This window comes from Hylaeus volcanicus, chromosome 3 (assembly GCF_026283585.1).
Source record: "Hylaeus volcanicus isolate JK05 chromosome 3, UHH_iyHylVolc1.0_haploid, whole genome shotgun sequence".
Taxonomy (NCBI): Eukaryota; Metazoa; Arthropoda; class Insecta; order Hymenoptera; family Colletidae; genus Hylaeus; species Hylaeus volcanicus.
The window spans coordinates 26,045,210-26,065,777 of NC_071978.1; the positions used below are offsets into that span (position 1 = coordinate 26,045,210).

Consider the following 20,568-nt stretch of genomic DNA (forward strand, 5'->3'; position numbering starts at 1 on the left):
TTAATATGTAGCAGAAAAAGCAGTATAGTGATTAAAATAGTGAGTCATAGTACAATTACTTAATAATTTAGTGCAAGGTACTATGAGTGTAAGCAGATTGAATATACAATTTATATAATTTTGAAAATTTGACATTTAATTTAATACGTAATTATTAGACTCCTTAAAGCATACATTATAAACGATATTATTGAGAATGACTGAGAATTCTGCAAATTCTCCAAAACGATAAAAGCGTATATTTCTTGAATATTTTGGAAATAGTGCCTCCGTCTCAAGAATATTGTCTGAAATGCAGGAACGTGCCTGCAAGTCGCACAGAGGCGGACGGTGGATGCATTGCGACGATAACTCAGAAATATTCTATTAAATATTTCGAATCTTACACAGAAACATTCGTGTAACGTTTCTGTGTCTATAAAATAACAATTTTCAAGGAAATTTTGATATTTCTATTACCAAAGCTCAAATGACTCCAAAACTTAAAAAATATTCTTAAAACACGTATGTATGAGTCTGAAAAGAAGTACTCTCAGTTTTTAAAATGCACACAAACACTGTATTAAAAATAACTTTTGCATTCCCACGAACTTTGGAATTAATTCCTAAAGAAAATTCCATTTCGCAAAATTCGCAACTAATATTCCAATATTTGCTTACACTCATCGCACCTTAACCAGTATTTAATTCAAAAAATTCTAGTCCCTATCCTGACCTCCGGTCGAACTAATAAACGACTGAACTCGCTGAAAAAGATAAACTGACCTGTCTTCAGCGATCTCCGAGCAAACTACGGACGAGCGAAACAATAAAAAGCGACTCGCGAATCGATTGATCTCCGTGTCACTCGACGATCCATTCGTTTGCCGATCGGCCCCACCGCGAGGGCAGCGAGTCAAATAAATAACGGAGGGGAACAGTGGGAAGAGAAGAAGTGGAACATTAGCCAGAGTTCAGGCTCCGTTTCGAAGCACCAGTCGAGCCCCTACCAAAGAAAGTTTAATTAAACTCTAAGAGGCACGCACGGGGGGGGGGGGGTAGGATGCACGTGCAACCCCTACGAGTAGCATCCTGAAACAGGGTCTCCACTCTAGCTGGCGACGAATACGTCTATGAGGTGTTCAACCTCTGGAACCGGGTGGTTCTTTATTTCCACCAGGAGTTATTTTCCTCTGGTCGCGTGGCCAGTTTATCTTTTCTCTTCGCGAGACCTACCACCGCTCGTTTCTCCCCTGCTCGTTTGCTCTGTTCTTTCGCGTGGGCATCAACCGCCCAAAGAAACCAGTAACCACGATGTGGCCAGGCTCCTGGAAATTGCTCCCAGCTGACTGCCAGCAGTGACATTCCGCAGACCAGAAACCGTAAGCGTTTCTTTCCTCGGGTGATTAGTAACTCAATGGCGACTGAAGACGCGTTTAGGGTCCGTCGATACATCAGAGTGGGATTCTTTTATATCTAGGGTAGTTAAAATAAGGTGTCGGTACTAGAGTCGTAACTCGGGCCTTAAACGTTGGATTCTAGAAGGATCAAGCTTCTAAGCTGGAAGTCCGAGGGCTGTATCGGAGGTCTACAGAGAGCGTAAGTTGCCCGGGATCCGCAAACTTTTCGAGTCCAGGGAATAAGCCACTCATTCCGCCCGATCCAACTCGCAGAAATCCTCAGCTACAGATTCTTAGCCGACCTTAGCCGATAATGACAGTTCCTGATATTGGATTTGGTACGGCTAATTTGATTCGACGATTCACTATGTATAGTATCAGGTTGTCCCAAAAGTTTCTTTCGTTTTATTAATAAGAAGTACATGCACAATAGTTTATGTTTTATGTTTCACGATTCATTTTGCTCCGTTACAACATGAATATCTATGAAATTAGATTGTCTATTTCTATAAACACGACCACATAAAGTAATTGAGTGCAACTCGCGAAAAGACTTTCGGGACAACCTAATATTTGTTTCTTGGACATCTTCAAGCACTTACAACGCGCATACCGTTTGTGAAATTAATTTCTAACGAGCTGTAGAAGAAACTCCTTTTTCGGGAGCCCTCGATTGGACCCGCGTTACTCCCGGCTCGCTATTTGCCCGAGGAATGGGATTTTCCAGGGAGTCGTTAATGAGCATCGAAATCGCGGGCAATTAGGAACCGCGGGTGATTTATTGGTTCATCCTTCCGGCGGAACGAGTTACTACCGCGTCGAGAGAGAAAGAGAGAGAGAAGGAAGTTCCGCTCCTGTTGAATACTTTGCCTCGATGATTACATTGCCCGCGAAGATTGTACGGGGGACTAATTGATATTTAATGGGAAACATGAGACGCGGAAACCGTCGCTCGTTTCGCGGAGACGCGCTCAGCGATGAAATTCTACGGTGCAACGCTCGAGGAACGGCGGGACGTTTATTGGAGACGTGTAATTGGGAATGTTTTGTGATGTTCGTTTTTTGGATATCGAAGCCTTTAAATTCTTCGAACTCTTGGAAGTTCTCATAGTTTGGGCATGGTGGAAGTCCTACGAATTGTGATAGGTATTAAAGTCTTGGAAGTTTCAAAGGGGAATCTTAACAGACTTGGTAACATGGATAACCCTGAAAGTGTGTACGAAGTCTTGAAAGTTTTGAATATCTTGGGTATCTTGGAAGTCTTGGAAATGCTTGCAGTATCGGTGGTTTTGAGTATCATGGATGTTGTGGAAGACTTAGCTATTTCATTATTTCTCTAATTTGATTCTTTCTAAAAAAAGTCTCTTAAGATGGTGCAGTTTCGAGACTTCGTATCAAGAAGATTCCATAATTTGTCGACACCGTGTCTGTATATCATTCCCATCGTGGCTTGAAAAGATCGTTTCGCTGCGAAAACGTCACGTATAGCGTAGCCACCGTTCAATGGTACCTTTGATTTCCATTATTCGGCAATCAAACACCATTATTTTCCCAATTCGACATCGGACCCCGGCCGCAACAGCAAGCCGCAGCCACGTCACTGTATTGAAACGGTAAAATGGGAATAAATCAAGACAGCGTTTCCGATAACCGGTGTCGGTCGCGTTGGGGCGATAAACAAAATTGTCGATTCGCTGGTAGAAAACGAGAGGGTGCTTGTCAGCGCGCGGTCCTCCGCGCTGCTTCGAAGCGATGGATGATTCCTCGACCCTCGTTATGGCCGGCTGTCCCGCGCAATTAATGTTATCCCATCGATAGCTGATGTCTTTCGCTATCTGCAAAATACTCGCATGGTGAAATGCTGGGAAAAATAAATCCTAAGGGGGACCGATTCCTTGTTCGCGTTTTTCTTTTTTTCCTTCTTTCCTCTTATTTTTCTTTCCTCTTTTTCTTCTAGAAAAGAATACCTTTATTAGTTTCCAACGGAGTACAGAAAATCCATTTCGTTAGCTTGAAACATGCTTTTTCCGGTACGTTTGCAAATGGAGGGATAAGGTCGGTTCTGAAGATTCCATCGAGGACGTCGACTAACCAAATGGCCTCTGTTTTTTCGTTTTCTTTTCCTTGAATGTGACAGTATCAATTCAGCTCTTGACAGCGTAACGCTACGCTAGTTTTTGCATCGGAGTCGCGTTAAAGAGAGGCGAGGCCCCCTTTGACTTTGTACCGGCGCGCTTACTTTGATGCTCTGAATTTAATCTTCCGCAGTCTTCAGTTTTGCAGGACCTTTCATTAAAATTGTTCCAGTGGATCTTTTGCCGTTGGAACGATCGTTTAATGAATATTATTACGAAACTGTTCAACTGTTTGTTTCAATCTATGGGGTCGTTTAGAAAGGGTTGAATCGAATTTAATATTTATACAACGAAAGCTGGTAGAATTTTATGACTAAAGACACGATTGGATTCCTTTCACACATACGTGATAATAAATTAGAAAAAGGTTGATATTTCATTGTTATTTGTTTAATAAAGAAGAAAACGAATGAAACCACTAAAATTCATGACTGAAACCTCCCCAATCTGTTTTTCCCCGGCTTATGAAAAATTCGTAATTACTTGTTCCACCGTTTATCTGTTCCTTTTAGCGCGTTCCATTTACTTCTTATGGCGGTCCATTTATTAATTCGGCAGTAACCCAGTTTCTTGGCGGTCTCGCTCGGAACCCGATAGAATAATGCATAACACGGGCAAGAAAATAGCGCTCGGGTGGAAAAAGCTGATACACGATCGACGAACCGGTCGCATAGCGGTGATACTTTTTTAGAATGAGTCGGACGTTGCCTCGATCGTCACGACATGCAAATTTATGCGGAAGCCTGGCACCGTTGCGCGAAACGGTTGACTCGGAAGACGTCTCGTCAACGCATACGACCTGATACTGCACATGTGACGCAGTATTTATGCCAATATCCCCAGGCTACGCATTCAAATAAATTTTTAAGGGCAAGAAGTCGCATTGTTTCCATAAATTCAGCAAAAATGGAGGTACTTTGGTATTTATTGAATGAGGAATATTATTTTTTTTTTTTTTTAAACAAGTCTGTCACCTGGAATTTCTGAATCTTTAAATTGAAATGTACTGTCCTTTCGTGTACCTGGTGATTATATTTATAATCATGCATGGTGCATGCTCTCATACACCATCATACACTTCTCTCAAGTAATAAACAAAGACGACAATTTCGTATTCGAATCCGTATTTTGGCGAACTTGTTCGATCGAATTTTCAGCATTATTTGAAAATTTATTCCGATTTCACGGATTTCCATTAATCCGACGAAAAAACATCGTACGGAACTCAAGCCGTCTGATCTTTTCGCTTATTCGACTCAATCCTGAAAGTACTGGTGTATCTCTGCGCACACGTACGCAAGCGCGCGTACGTGTGTGCACCATCGACGTTGCAAAATTTCAATTTCCATCACAGTTCGAGACCCACGATATTGAATCGGAGAGATTCGAGCTGGTGTAGAGAAATCGAGCGATATAAAACTTTGTGAAATATCAGAAACGCCCGCGGTATAAACAACCATAAACGCGACATTCGTTAGAGCCCGTAGCTAAATATGGAACAGGGTGCAACTTGGTTTTTTTCAATTAACAAGAAGATTAATTTAAAGAACAAAATTATTCAAAAGTAGAACTCCAACAAATTAATAGTTGATACAGTCGAAAATACAATTTAGTTAGCTAACATTAGCTATTGATAGCGTTGATGAATTAAATAAATTTAACATTACCAAAGTGAAAATAATTAGCGAAGGAACATGAGACGAAGCAGTAATAAATGTACCTACGTACAATTTAAAATTTATTTAGAATTAATAGGAACTTGTTAAATGGAACGTTTCATCAAAGTTTTTTAAAGCTATTAAATCGACATTCTCGAGACGCCGTAGTAAAACGAGGGGAAGCAAAATTTTATTACATCGTTTCAAGGATGTTGATATAGTACCTTTGACGAAGTTTTAACTAAGCTAGCAGTTGACAGGTTCATTTTATTATTTAAAACGAAATTTGCACGATCCGGTACATGCATTTATTATCTTTCCCTCTCATGCTTCTTTACCTTACAGCTCTTCGGTAATATTATGTTTCCTTAACTCTTTGATTTTCAATTTTGTTTCTTTTAATACAAAAAATAAATTGATCCATAACCGTAAACAATAGGAGAATTCCAATTTAATTTATACTCAATGCTAAATACCATTGAAATTTTCCTTCGCGTTCATCATCAAGAATTCAAAAACTGTACGTTTATCATCGCCCCACACGTTTCATTTAAACGAAACTAGAATCTAATTCATTAAAGTCCGTTGCAAAACAAAAGCGACACAAATCCCTCTAAATGAGACGGAGTAGTTCCCTGTCGGACAAAGCCCAGTTTTCAATCTTAAGCTGTAATTAATTTCCCGTCGCGTTTCTTTTAACTTACCCTCCCCCGTTTCGATTAAAACCTGCCTTTTTGTACCGAACCTAATCGAAATAAGTGCTGAAAAATCCCGCGACGCAATGGGCTAGACGAAAGGCTGCAAAATTTCAAATTCCTATCGTTCCTCACTCGCGCCATTTTCACGCGAGAATAATTGCTTGTAATTAAATCGCAGTTGACGTCCTCGATGCAGTTTGAACTTAATTACAAAATCGCGTCCTTGGAAAATCGACGGGTGACTTGAAAGGCTCTCCGGATTGAAAGAGTTAAATGTTGAGGCCATTAGCGCGACGGAAAGAAATTTTACTCGTCGCGAAAAACCGTGATGGAAAGTTTGTTCGCTGCAAGATTATTACAAAGTACTTTCACAGAGGCGAAACTCCGTTTTTCAGGCCCTGGTTCTAAATGCGCGTGAGTTTCGCCGCTATTCAAGCACACTGTGGTATTACAGCGAATTTTTCCCGAAGAATGTCCACGATAGATTCAATTCGCGGCGCCGTAACACCCACCGAATCGATTTTAATGGCTGCTATAGGTGTCTAGGTAAATGTACAAACGCGACAATTTCCACCGAATGCTGCGTCCAAGCAATTCCACCGACATGTGTAACGCTCAACAACCGCGAACGTGATCCGTTTTCGCGATTCTCGTCTTCGGGGCGTCGCCGTCTCGCCATCGTCGCTCCCAGGGTTTCATCTGGTGTTCTTCGAAACGGACACGTCGAGACGCATATAAACACGTCGCTCGAAATCGAAGCCGACCGAGAACTTTGGTTCCGCCTGCCTTGGCACCTAGCGAAGCCGAGAGTGACGAGGAAATGGAAGTTGAGCTTGGTGAAACGATGTTGCGACATTTCAACGCGATGTCTCTTGACACGAACTTTTTTGCATTCTATCGTTTGACCCCGAAGAGCCCTCGACAGATCACTGGATGAATTTATCGTGCAGACGAGTCGTTTCTGAATTTTCTGGGAGAGTCAGAGAGCAATTTTCAGAGAGCATCTGGGTGAATAGGAGAAGAATTTATTATTTCATTGATGTGATGGTAAAGTATGAACATTGACTTTGAAATAATCATGCACCATTATTGTCGTTATTATAATCTACAGAATAATCATTCGGACAATGTCCAAGCAACATACAATTTCTTGACACGTCAGATAATCCAATACCGATTTATCCTGACCGACACAAGGCAGAGCTTTTACAATTTCTGTTGGCAGAATGTCGAGGAAATATTTCGTATCCACGAACCGTCGAAATTCTTCAGCAACGAAATACTGCGACGCTGGTTTCGGACAGGTTTCTACGCGAAGAGATTTCGCAAATAATTCAGCACTTAACCCCGAAACGAGCGTCGTTTCAAACAACATCCGACACTGCACGCTCGATTGGGCGCGCCAAGTTGCGAACTTTCTGATTAGGTAATAGACGCGATTAGCAGAAGTTCAGGACGAACTTGGAATTAGTCACGCGTTTAAGCGTCACGCGCAAGCCCCTCTAATTAGTCTCCCGTTCCGAGCGCGTCTGGATCTTCTTCATTCTCATTCAAAGTGGCGTGTTTGTCGCGCGAGGACTATTCTTCGAGTCTTCTTCGTTCGTTTTCTCATCCGTTATAACCACCCACGCGGAAAATGTGGGTCAAGCTGGGAAAACGGCCCGCGTTGATTCTCTATCGCTGTGTTAGGTTCCCGTCGAAATTTTGTATCGCAATTTCGCGAGGTGTACGACGATACGGGTGTTCCATCGACTAGGGTCGAAAATGAGGATGAAAGCTGGCCAGCATTTTATCGCTGGTGTTTGTCGTTGGCAAATACATACAAGAGGCAGGAACTCATTTAAAAATCGAATTTGGGACTCGAACAATTTTCCAAATGGATCGGGACTCTGTCGCAGTACTCGTTATTCGGGTTCGCATTTTATTTGATCGTGCTGTGATTAGGAGAAAAGATAAGTGTCTTTTTGAGAAGGAGGAAAGTAATCTATGGACAACAATATTTTCAGCAGGTAACTCTCGGTTTCGGGTTACTTTTGATTACGTTTGATTGTGGATGGTTAGTTCAAGACACTTAGCCTCCGGGACTATTCTCTTCCAATAATAAAGAAGAAGGTGTTCTATTGTCAAATAGAATATACATAATCCAGCAGGAAAGATCGTATCAACAAATTTCACTTCAAGCTTCACTTCGAAGATCTTCGCATGAAAATTACTTTCCACGTGTCACAAAACTCCTGCTTTTTATTACGGGTGTTTACTTCAATTTACAGCACAAGCAACGACTAATCAGATCACAGGCAACCAAACTACTTCCATTTTCACCCCATTTCCCACCCAGCTTATTTTACAACGCCAGCCTGTAGCGCGTAAGTAAAGATTCCGATAGTTGCTGAACCATACAATTTGATAAATTGCGCGACGTCACGCAGCAAAGATCACGGGTAATCGAGGATTGGATTCGAGGAAACGATTTTGAATCATGTGTCGCGTCCACCGTAATTTGAATTCGCAGATTGCAGACGAAGAATATGGATCCTTTACGAGGCGCTGACGAGAGGAAGAAAGACACAAGAGGGTGGAGGAAAGGGGATGATAAACGCCAGCTCGGGGAAAGTTCGTTCGGTTATCCGTGATACTTTATGGGCCATTAAAGGCGCGGCTAATGCAAGCTATAAGTTCCGAGCGGAGGTGGATTATCTTCAATGGTCTTGCTGTCCATTTCGTGCCGGTTTCCGGCCCAAGATGTAATCGAATTAATAAGAGGGTGCCCGCGTTTGCGCCAGCCGTGGACGCGCATCCACGCGAATAGGTTTCAAGGGTAATGCGATTTGCTCGCGTTTCGTCCAACGAATAACCATTTTTCAGGTTATCGAAACCTAATATATAATTATAACACTAATTTTAATTATAACTTTGTTACGGTACTCGAAATTCATTACCAACAAGAACATTCCGTCCATCCTCGGTGTACACTCGTCTCAAAGGATTCCGTCTATACCACGCAAACTCTCAATTGATAGAACGCGGATCGCCTATCTCAATTAACCAATAGGAGTCCTCGAAGTCTCGTTACACTTGACATAGTATGGACAGGATCGTTTGAAGCGAGTATATAGATAAGTATGCGAGAGACGAAGATGCAGCTATAATTAAAACCTAACCCCGACGACATGCTTGATTTATACGTACAAATATGATAATGGTAAAAGGTGTTAACAGTAACAATGAACTAGGTAGAAACATCAAGATTAGTGTTGCAGGATAAAGGATTTGGAGTTGCGTGTATCGGACGGAAGGGTAGTATCCAGTAGTATGCAGACGTGTACGAAAAGAAGGCTCGACACTTGGACGTTTGGTGACCTGGGATAGATATACAGGGTGTTCCTAAAATAAACGGCCAGAATTTTAAAATATATTCTACTCATTGTAATGATAAACAAATGTCGTAAATATGGGTCCACGAATGCTTTCTTTCCGAATTACGATCTCGCCGAACCAGTACTCGAGCATCTACTCGCCAGAGACTATAATTCTTGTCGATAGGCTGTCGCTATTCTACAATATCGCAATCTAAATATCAACATCGGTAACTTGGAAGCGTGACATTTGAGAGTCCATGGACAGATGACACTTTCCAGTCGTTAAAATGAGTAGAATATATCGCTAAAGTTCAGCTGTTTGTTTTAAGGACACGCTGTATGTGTTTGGGAACGAGTGGGATGGGCATTAGCAGAGTGGTACCAGAGATTGGTACGAATGAGGTTGTAGAGGTACGGCGATACACAGGAGGATAGGGTTTCGAAGGCTGCGGAGCAAAGATGAAGAATGCATCTCTGCGTTTCGTGTTCAACCGAGGTGGCTTTGCTAACGGAAACGTGGTCGTCTTTGCGAACGCCTTAGGAAATACGGAGACAAAGAGTCTCGGACGTTCGCTGTATGAGAAATCGAAGCTTTCGATTTGTTGGGGAACGATAGGGCGATGGTCGCTTACTGTTACTCGATATTCACCGATTTAGGTGTTAACAGGCATTCACTTCGCAGCATTGGCGGAATTGTAACGCAAAATGTCGACTGGTTAAATTACAGCGAGAAATAATTTCCGTTGGGAATGGTATTGTCCCTCTGCGGTTTTGGAAATGCGCGGCAACCGTTCGATTCGTTACATTACCCATGAATGAACGCTGATAGGAATTATTTTTTTTTTTATCACGGAATGAGGTTAACCACGATTTTACTCGATCAACTCGCGGAGTACTTTATTTTTCGTACGGAATGATCCTATTGGCGAGCGTCCCTTATAATTTGATTTATTTTATTTTTATTAAGACAGAAATTTATAGTATGATTTACGTGGCAAGAGAGGGGAAAAATAATTGCGATACTTTAAATACTATATTCGATTGCTGATAGAAACTGTAAAATGCTCTACAGGTATAACGAATGTTTGAGTTAATCTTGTTGAATAATAATTTTAAGAACAATTCGAATTGTCACAAGAAAACAAAATTTCTCGGTACTCCAATTTCTACCAATAGAAATAAACACCGCGAAACTTTTCCCTAACTTTTGGTGTTTCTCGCGTGGATCCCAGGCCCGTGCCAAGGGAGTTTCTTTCCGAAATACTGTTTCCAAACATACTCCCGCGTATCAGAGGATTATCGAGCTCAGGATGAAAATACTTCCCTTCGTCTCGCAGATACCCGGCATTCCGTTCTTGTCTTGGATATTTTTTCTCGCGAAACTTTCAACGATACCTGTACTTATCTATCTCAAATCCTCTTCTTCTGAAGTCCGTATATCAGGACTCGCTCCTTTCTCTCTTTTTACTCTTTCTTCTTTGCTTTTTACCAGGGTAGGAAGTATTTCAAAACCTCGATGAAATTCGATGTCCAGCTGACCGCAATTTATATCTTTTTTTCTACGCCAATGCGGTTCGTGGCTTCCATAGGAAATTCATAGCACTCCGAGCTCTAACGATCTTGGTGGGTTAATGTTGGAAAAGTAGCCGCTTTTACGGTTGAAAAGTTCCGTGTTGCTGGTACAGCCAAAAAAAGAATTATTAATGAGATTAAACGTCTCTTTTGGTAGCTGAAGTTTCAGTGCTCCCTAAGAACGATGATTAATTTCGTCCGTTGTAAGCATGGTGGGTTTTAGAACATGCCCATGGTGTGTATGAAACGCGGAATGATATCACTGCGGATATTCTGTTTTATTGGAGCGAAGGACGGGGCCAGAAAAATGGACGTACCTCGGCGACGGAGTCTAAAAAGTTGATAAATTCTACGTTTCGAAAGACTTTTCTTAGATTTGTTTACATTAACTTTTGATCACGTTGCAAACATTCGCAAAGTAGGAAAAAATGTGACACCCTGTAGAAGTTAATGAGAGAACCCAGGGACAGCAATGTAATTATTTATCGCATTCGAGTCCTTTAATTTCGTGAAAACGTATAATCAGTCGGTTGTTTTCCAATCGAATTTCGGGGAAAATTGTGTTAAGAAACATTGCAAACAACAAAAGCCACATCGTTTTCAAAGTGAACGTTTATTGGAGCATTGCAAGTATCGCTTATCATTAGCACCAATTCGCATTGAATTCGAAGCTGGAAAATTTTCGTTACGAGAAACGATTGATCGTTTTTTGAGCAAGCATTTATGGGTACTTTAATATTTTGGTTGAGATCATGGTCAAAGAGTTAATCTGTGAAGTATGAAAAGTTCACATGATTTTACCGTACCGCATCAGTCGAACAAGTGATTTTCTCTGGCAATAGCCACGATTAAATTCCAAATCCCGTATCGTTGGCAAAGGAGTCGACGCGCCTCGCGAGTTCCAGAACGATACATCCCAGGGGTGAAGTTTGAATCGCACGGTTTTCACGATAACGAACGCCTACATCGTCGCCGGTGTTCGGGTACAGTTTTTGGCTAGTTCGTTAATCCGTACAAAAATATCTGGCTATGAATCCGGTGACGAGGCGAAATCTGTTATCCCCAACGACGGTTTGCTGTTCGCGAATAGTCGGATGCTGTGTCCACCGGTCGAATCTCGTGTAACAGGGGAATGATTTTTCCAAAGGATGAGCTTGCCGCGTCGATGTCAATCGTAAAACTGGACACTGTGTTCAATTGCGTTTGAATTCAATGAAAACAAATATGGAATGATCCAGTCTATTATTTGAAAATCTAGCAATGTTTCAACCCTTGAATTTGTGTCGTTTTTTTTCTTTCTCACAAGTCCTTTCTTCTCACATTTAACTTTATCTTCGACTACTCTTCGCAATTTTTCTTGCCGACCTATTTTCTGTCTCCCTCTCTCTGCTCTTCGTTTAGCTTCTCTTGTCACTTACTTTTTGTCTCTCTCTCTCTCTCTTTTAGCTTCTCTTTTTCTAATATTTTACCGCCTCTCAGTTTCAGCCTATAAATTTTCCACCATCTTTCACCCATTTTCCTCCCTCTTTTATCTATTTTCTTCCTCGATCTTTCTTTTTGGGCTTTCACCTGTCAGAGCTCAACGTCTCGAAATTTTGTTTCGAACGACAGACCGTCGACATTGCAAATGCAATCTATCTGGAAATTGTATCGCGTCGACCCTGAAAATGGGCATCTTTTTGTCTAGATAAAAATTTCGAATAAGGGATGAAAGATTTTTGAAATAAATGGATAGAAATATCTTTATTTTCCTCTCGATGTGCATACGTAAAGTTTCAGTGAATTGTTGATTTAGTGTTTCATATTTCCACAAAATAGAGTATCATATTATACGGTGGATTTATTTGTCATTCATTATTCGAATAAAGTGTTTCGCGTCTATGAAAAGTGCTGGTGCTCGAAGTCAGATATTAACGCATTCGTCGATGCAAATACAGAAGTTCGAGTGAAAATAGGAAGCTTCTGTTGAACGAAAAACAATGCAGTGCATTGTCGCGTTGGGGAAACCGACGATTTTTCTGGTGTTTCACGGACCGCCCCAATCCGCTCCCGATTAAATGCGCCATTAATTCTACAGCACCCAGAAACCCGCTCTTTTACATTGAATGTAAAGTGCTTCCTTGAGTGCGATTTATTTATTTCGATTGAAAATAGATATAATACTTAAACTTATCCATTCGTATTAAAAACATTTCAATATAACTATACGTCACGGTCGCAAATAATAAAATAAAATCAATGATCCTTAATTTTACGAATATTAATACCCCAATTGTGTCTAGTAATAATAGCGACCAATAATAAAAAAGAAAAATATATTTTATTATTTGAATTTTCATGTAAAAAAATCTACAGAAACAAATTTTGTTATGGTGCTTCAATATTCTATCAAGAATCATGTAAAACCTGACGGTTATCGATTATTCAGCGTTCATATAAGCGAAATCAAATAATCGTTTTTCAAAGAGTTATTTTGTTATTGAATTTTCTAATCTGGCTCACAAACTAATAAAAACAGCTACGTGTTTGATAAAATACTAAAAAAAATATATATTCGTGGAAGAGGTGATTGTCACACTCAGAATTGATAGATAAAAAAAAAAGTGTACACCGTAAAATAATTTATATTCCTATTTTATTTTAGCTTCTTCCCGAGGCAACGTAACGACTCGCATAGTTCGACTATTAAATTACGTGCCTAAAATTGAAGTTATAAAATATTATACGTTAACAAAGTTGAACGTACTGTGCCTGAAATATGCATACAGGGTGTCACATTTTAGCCTGCAAACTATGTATTTTGTTTCAAAATGTTTCAAGAGAATTGCTAGACACGTAGTAAATCTAATAGATAATATAGATTTCAATTTAGGAAGAAGAACATAAGGAACATTTAATTTTTCTTCGAAACCAGTAAATAAATAGTCATTCCACTCTCGCTTTCGTGCATGTATAACAACAATTAAACGTAACATTAGTCCCACTCGATTGCCTCCGTACATCCATTTTTATCGCGTCCCATTCGTCGCGAAATCAATCTCCGTCGCTAACGAAGCCACGAAAAAGTTTCCCCCGTAAATATCTCGCGATTCAAGCTTATTGGACGCAGAGGGGGAATTGCCATGCACGACATTCTTCCGAGGTGGGCGGGGACGCGCCTTTTTGCTGGCATTAATATTCAGGAAGAAACGACATTGCAGAGAAAAGCTCGGTCGTTACGTTTTCCCTGATAAAAATGTCGCTACACTGAATCTCGGCAGCCGCGAATTCGCCCTGTTGCACCAGACCCCTCTCTCGGCCCCCCCTCCCTCCCCCCGCCCCCCGCATTCGTATTATTTATTATTTAACTCATTCCTCTCGAGAGACTCGATGAACACTCGCTGTTTACCTGTAATAAAATCTCTATAGCTTGAAGTCTCCAATGCTGCGTTACGTAATGGATGCCTGTTTCTAATACCGATAAGGTGCCAAAGATTGCGAGGTGATCAAATTAATGAGTCTTTGAGTATACTTGTTTTTTTTTTCTGAAAGAAATTTATTAAGAATAACAATAACAATTGTTGTCTTGCCTCTGATCAGAAAGTATCTTCTTCGTCTGCGTACAATTATGAAGGTTTAAAAGTTAGTCGATCCCTTTTAGATTATTAGTTTCGTACACTTTCTAGGTATTCGGTGGTTCTGATTTTCGTGCACTTTCTAGGTACGAAGTTCTTCCTAATTCACTCCAAGTCCAATTTCGTTTCATATTACTTTTGGCGCTCATCCAAACAGCCTGTTAACCGAACTGGTCATTTTTTGATACAATCTTCTGTCACCAAGACTCCACTCATCTCGGATAGTCATACCCCAGTTATCATTTTTTAAACGTTTACGCGTACATTCCGATCATCCCCGAGCTGGTGAACGAATTCATCGCAGGGCCCAATTCGCGTCCGTCGAGTATCTTAATCCTCCCTCTGAAGACGCTGTTACATTTTGAGCTGAATTTTCGACGGAGGAAGAAAATTCCAGAAAATCGGAGTAGTTCTTGGTTTCGAGCACAGGTGAACCCCCGTGTTTTCCCTTGACACTTTATCTACCAGGAGCATTCGTAGCCTTTTTACTTTCAGTGTCTACCTGTTAACTGTGTCGTTGGTCATCTTAAAATATACTCGAGGAAACGAATGCTGTTTATGTCTTGTAACACGTAATTTGATATATGTTGTATGCACGAGTCAATGTCTGCCTATGTTAATATATATTAATTATAATAAAGATAAAGTGTCAACGCACCTCCTATCGCATCCACGCGAACAATAATTCCCGTTTCGACTCCATATTCTTATGGATCAGGATCGATGATATTCCGAGCATCGTTGAGCTCTTACTATTCACGGTGTCAAAGTAATTCTCGGATAGCAGTTTAAAGATGAATCGCATCCGAACGAGGATCGGCCACTCGATCCCGAAGTAGACCCGCTCGCTTCGATTCCCATTCTTCACTTTTATCGGACGGCTGTTTTAAAACCGAGGATTCACCTTGCGTCTTGATCCCCGGATTGTCAGTCGTCTGGACAACGCGAAGAGAGCAAAGGGACCCGACGCTCGTGCCAATGGGCGAGCACGATCGTCGGCTTACTTGCTTCAAATGCGAATACGTTTACGGATCATTGAGCACGCTGGGCTACGACTGTTTCAGGAGTGACCATCTTGTTATCGCTGACGGTGTTCCTGAACCTCGTCGCCGAGACCCTGCCCCAGGTCTCCGACGCTATACCCCTGTTAGGTACATTGAGTTTCTGCAAATAAAACTTGTGTGCCAGTGTGAGTTACTTTACCGCTTGGGAGGGGTTCCGAAGGGTGCTTTTTGCCCGCCTTGATTTTTCCTGCCTCGTTCCCTTCTTACTCGTGAACGATCGCCGCCTCTGATCGGACACGTTTCTTTACGATGTAACGCAAACCTTTATTTTTCTTTTTATTGGCTCGCCTTTTATTTCGGAGCGAACGTTTTATCTTTGATCTTCGCTTGGATGTGTGGCATTGAAGATTTACAGTTTTAGTACTTTTTTGGAATGGACGATGTGTTTCTGAAGGGTGGAAATATTTTGTTGGTTTTTGTATTTACTTTCTTGGCAAGAGGATACGCAAAGGCAAATATGAAAAGTTGCGAGCGTAAGGTAATTTTGGAACGGTGCACTCATTACTGTCTGTAGAAAGGTAGCCTTAGAAGGACTGTGATTAGGGAGCAATAAATACTTATCCAAGTTTAATCGAAGAAACATCACAAATAAAAATTAAAAATGAATGAAACTAAAAGGATGAAAAGCTTTACGATATGATACGATGATATGAAATTGTTTTGTACAATCACTGCGCAGTGGAACCTGCAAGTGACGAAACGTTACTCGTGATATTGGTCTCCTGGCGCACAATCGTCTCACGCAAATCTAATCGCGGCCAGCATGTTGGACTACAATGCCGAATTCTCTTCGCTGAGAAAGTTTTTCGCGACAATGCTCGAATTCACGCGTTGTTACTGTCGTAAAGGCAGAAACAAAGGAACGACGACGGAAGAAATTTCCTTTCTTCAGCTCGAAACGACCCGGCCCTGCCCCACAGTTTGGAAACTTCGGCGCCAACTTACCGGGATTTAATTGAATAAGTTCGCGTCTGAAACGCGACAGGTCGCTGTCACTTCGACGTACCCAAAATCCACTAACTCGGGCGCATTCGGATGTTTTCCTTCCTCCCACGTGTAAGTGCGTGCGTTAAACGACAATAAGAAAAGCGAAACCTGACAGGATTCTGGTTTATTGGATAATAAAGCGAAGTGTCTTCGAAAAATTGCTTTTTCGAAGTAAAGCTATTTGATGAAATTCAGATTTGGCATCGTGGTTCATTAATGTGTGATTAATATTTAACGAAATTCAAATATACGTCGAAAATTCGACAAGTCCTCAGTCTCGGTTCGCGTACTCACACTTTTTGCTCTGTCGTCTGTGATGGAAGTAAATTAAAATGCTTCAGTCGTTCCCTGTAGTCATGGGTTCGTCGTCGAGGCTGTTTTTTGTTCCAATGGCGTGTTCTGTTTCCCTCGACCCGGTCCGATTTTCGCGTCAACGCGTTCCTGTCGATGCCTCGGTGCCAAGGAAGTCGGCATATTCTTCGTCGTGCATGCCAGCCGCGATATCGAAGCGCGGATCGTTCGAGAAATTAATCGAAGAGGAATCGAGACGCGACAGTGGCGTGGATGGGCTCGAGAGAGGAAAGGAGCAAGCGAAACGAGAGTAATCTTGTCTCGGGGGAGAGGGCGGATTGAAAGGTTCGTAAAACCTTAACCCTCGGACGGCCACGCCATTTTTTTTTCTACGCGAAGTACGCAGTGAAGTCTAGAATAATTTCAACTAAGAGATGTGGATATGTGCTGTGAGTCTTTTCCCCAAATATTGATATTAATGTGGAGAATAATGTTTCAATATTTCAAATTTCAATATTCAAATTAATGATGTGTTGTAGAAAATCCAACAAATATATAATTATACATGATAATCCTGTAAAGAATTTTCCATTCTTTCTTTAAAATTTATAATTTTAATTATTTTATGTCTTTGGCTCGAATTAAAGGCTGCACCTGAAATATCGCGAATGCTGGGCTAAAAAATCAATGCAACGTAAAGTCGTCTTCGCGATTGCAAAGTGCTCGTTAATTGACAATGTCGGACCACGGCGTGTCAGAGAAGTTCGAAAGGTGTATAAAGTGCCATGTCGTGGGATAGGTTCACTTAATTATCGTACTCAGCTTGGGGACATGTACGGCAAAGTGACGTTAAACGTATTTACTCTTCTCTCGTCTCGAGATCGAACCTCTTTGGCGTTGTAACAGACGTGCTTTCTACTCTAACGATCTTGTGACTAGAATTCATGCCACAGGAATGGAATATATATAGAGCTTCATTAGAAATATACGAGTCGCGTTGAAATTCGTTCGATATAATCTTGCACCTAATTGATGGAAGTATATGTGCTTCAATTACTTGAATAATGTACAATTAAATTTAAATTATATTTTAGTTGTACTTATAGAAATTTCTATTTCTATTTTTCAATACCAATTTCAATACAAATTCCCATTTTCAAACCAATCTGTTACAAACAAAAAATTAGCTAAAACTAAAAACGAACGAGAAAAGATTCCAAAACATGCTACCACTGTCCCGAAGCAGTGTCACGAGCATGAACCACTACAAATGGAAGTGCATTTGGAAAGTGCTTCCAAATGGATCGACGCAGGAGAGGCACTTATCGATAACATAAAAAAAAACAGGTCCTGGCAGCAGTCGTCGGATTCCGATCTCAGATATTACGCTCCTTCCTCGAGCTTTTCCGCAGCTTTTCAATTCGCACTCTTTCATCTCCGGTTATTACGACGCAACGACGTCTCCTTGGGCGAATCTTCTTTCTGGGCAGCGACGACTACTTTAATTATCCCGGGCTTTGTGTTCGCGCGCGATATTAAAAGCGCGAAACGGTCGCATCTGTAGAGCTTCAATTATATTCAAAACGTCCAAGCCTGGCCGGTGCCCGCCGCAGACCGTATCCCGACGCTTTCGTCGACGACTTCCGATCATTTTCATTCATTCGCCTTGGCGGGACAATTCGACCGTAAGGCGTCGTTTCCTTTGTCGCGGGAATCGGCGGACATTTCACGCTGCTTAAGTGCGCTGAATGTGGTTATCGTGTCCTAACTCTAATCCCGTTAAGGCGACTCGGAAGTTCCGCCATGAATACGCCCGTCAACCATCGAAAGTCGACGACCTGATCGAGGAGGCTTCTTTGGGATTTAATTCCGAGGAAATGAGTGACGCTATGGAGTTTTCCTTTGGCGTAATACGTGGAGGTCTCTGAAGGATTAGAAAAATATTTGTTTAATTGCGTATATGTGTGTGGTTAAAATGTTTCGTTTGCCCTCCCAAAAAGTACCATATGCAAATAATGTTCCACAAAATCTGATTCAGATCATGAATACTTGACTTTTCAAACAAGTCCATCACGTTTCATTAAACTTGGATAAATCGTGCAGTCAAGGATCAAGTCTCTTCAAGTTCAGGATTAACTTGTAAAAATAATAACAAATTATTTAGACTGTCCCAAACGAAACTGACTTATATTAAAAATGAGTGTATCGTTCGATGCAATTGATCATGAAATTAAGCAAAGTGAGTTTATCGAATTCCACGGATATGTTCGCGAGACAGGTCCATCTATATTAAATTGCTCTTCGCAGCATCCCGAGCGTACGAGTGTCTGTGTCTGTGAGACGCGCGTGGGAGAATGTGAATCTATGTTTAATCGTACAGTCGAATGCCTTTTCAATCGTTGCTTCGGAGCGTATTAATCGCCTAAATTACTCCGACAGACATTAATCTAATGTCTCGCAAAATGGTTTCCAGGTGGCGGTCGGAAACTTAACATTAGTAATGAATGCAGCTCGTGCTTCCAGCCATTGGACATTTACTATTAATCGTTATTACGTTGTCGCTGGTTCTCTACAGTTAAATTCAATACATTTTATATACGCATTGCACATGCTTCCACTTATTATTCCTAAAATCGATTAAATTAAAGATAATAAATAAAAGCACACCTTTAAAATTGATGAAAGAGAACCTACCATAAAATGAAAATGGAACAATTAATAATAAATGCTAAATGGGTGCAAACAGGAGTCGCATTCTGTGACCTAACGCCCATTAACGTTAATGATATCCACGTTCTAGGACGATTGATACGCTAACGAACATCGAACAATTAAAAGGGATTCCGTGTAAGCGAGGCGACTCGACATCGCAGACCGTTCTATCGACGAGAATAAATTCCTCTTCTTGCTTCATCGCTTCTGTTCTTCGGTTCTATTTTTTTTTCTCTGTTGCTCCCGTGCTGGAATAATCATTCCTCCGCGAACTCTGCTTTCTTCTTTACGCGCGAACAATAATTGCCTGGCTTCGTGCCTCCTCGAGAGGAAACAGCAACGAGACGAGGGACTCGTAGTTATCGTAGTCTCACATTTCGAGTCTCAAACTTCAGCCACCCTTCGCGAACGTTATTATTATCGTTGGTCTTTTCCACCCCTCGGTGTCAGCTAATAAATAATAGATCGAAAGTAGTCGCGGTATCAATTTATTCTATTAATAAATCGTGCATTATACACATCTGAGAGAAAGAAACACGAAACCGACCTTATATTTTTCTGAAACTAAACGTGATTATTCGTTGAGAAGAATGCTTAGGGAACTATACATTTAAAATCAAACCATTCTGGTCCTATTACCCCGGAATGACATTAGCGACATAGTATTCTACCAATTAGTGCCCCCTAAAAACTAATGGCCTCTGAAGAGATGTTCTTCGATCGTGGTAGCTCGAACTGCTCAGATGTATCATTTTCAGACCTCAATGACGAAGAGCATAGAAGTTGACGCGTTACGGATCTACGCAGGACTCGAGACTTCCCATTGGTGAAATGGCTTAGGTGATGCCACATTCTACCCATTGGGAGTCATCCATGTCATTCCACCGGAAGATTTCACGCTTCTGTGACGCGATGCAGCGTTTGTGCTCGTCCATTGTGTCATTGTCATTTGAGAAGAATACGGCTGAGGGGTACACTTGGGTCTAATGATTCTGCTCGTACTATACGCGATATGCAGAATCATTTGAACCGAGCATACCTCTCAGAGGCATTCTTCTCATTGTCAGCTGCCAATGATACCTGTTGATCTAGGAACATC

At 41.2% G+C, this 20,568-nt stretch overlaps 1 protein-coding gene across 3 annotated transcripts in view; it reads left to right on the forward strand.

Annotated features, from left to right (window-relative positions):
- The window catches only part of LOC128873658 (neuronal acetylcholine receptor subunit alpha-7), a 266,898-nt gene that overhangs the window by 189,240 nt on the left and 57,090 nt on the right, over positions 1 to 20,568 (forward strand). For 2 of the 3 annotated variants that reach the window (XM_054117370.1, XM_054117368.1), the window contains one exon: positions 15,480 to 15,566. The exons of the other annotated variant lie outside the window; for it this stretch is intronic. In XM_054117370.1, coding sequence (XP_053973345.1) covers positions 15,480 to 15,566 — 87 coding nt within the window. The remainder of the gene's footprint in view (positions 1 to 15,479; positions 15,567 to 20,568) is intronic. 3 annotated transcript variants of the gene reach the window in all.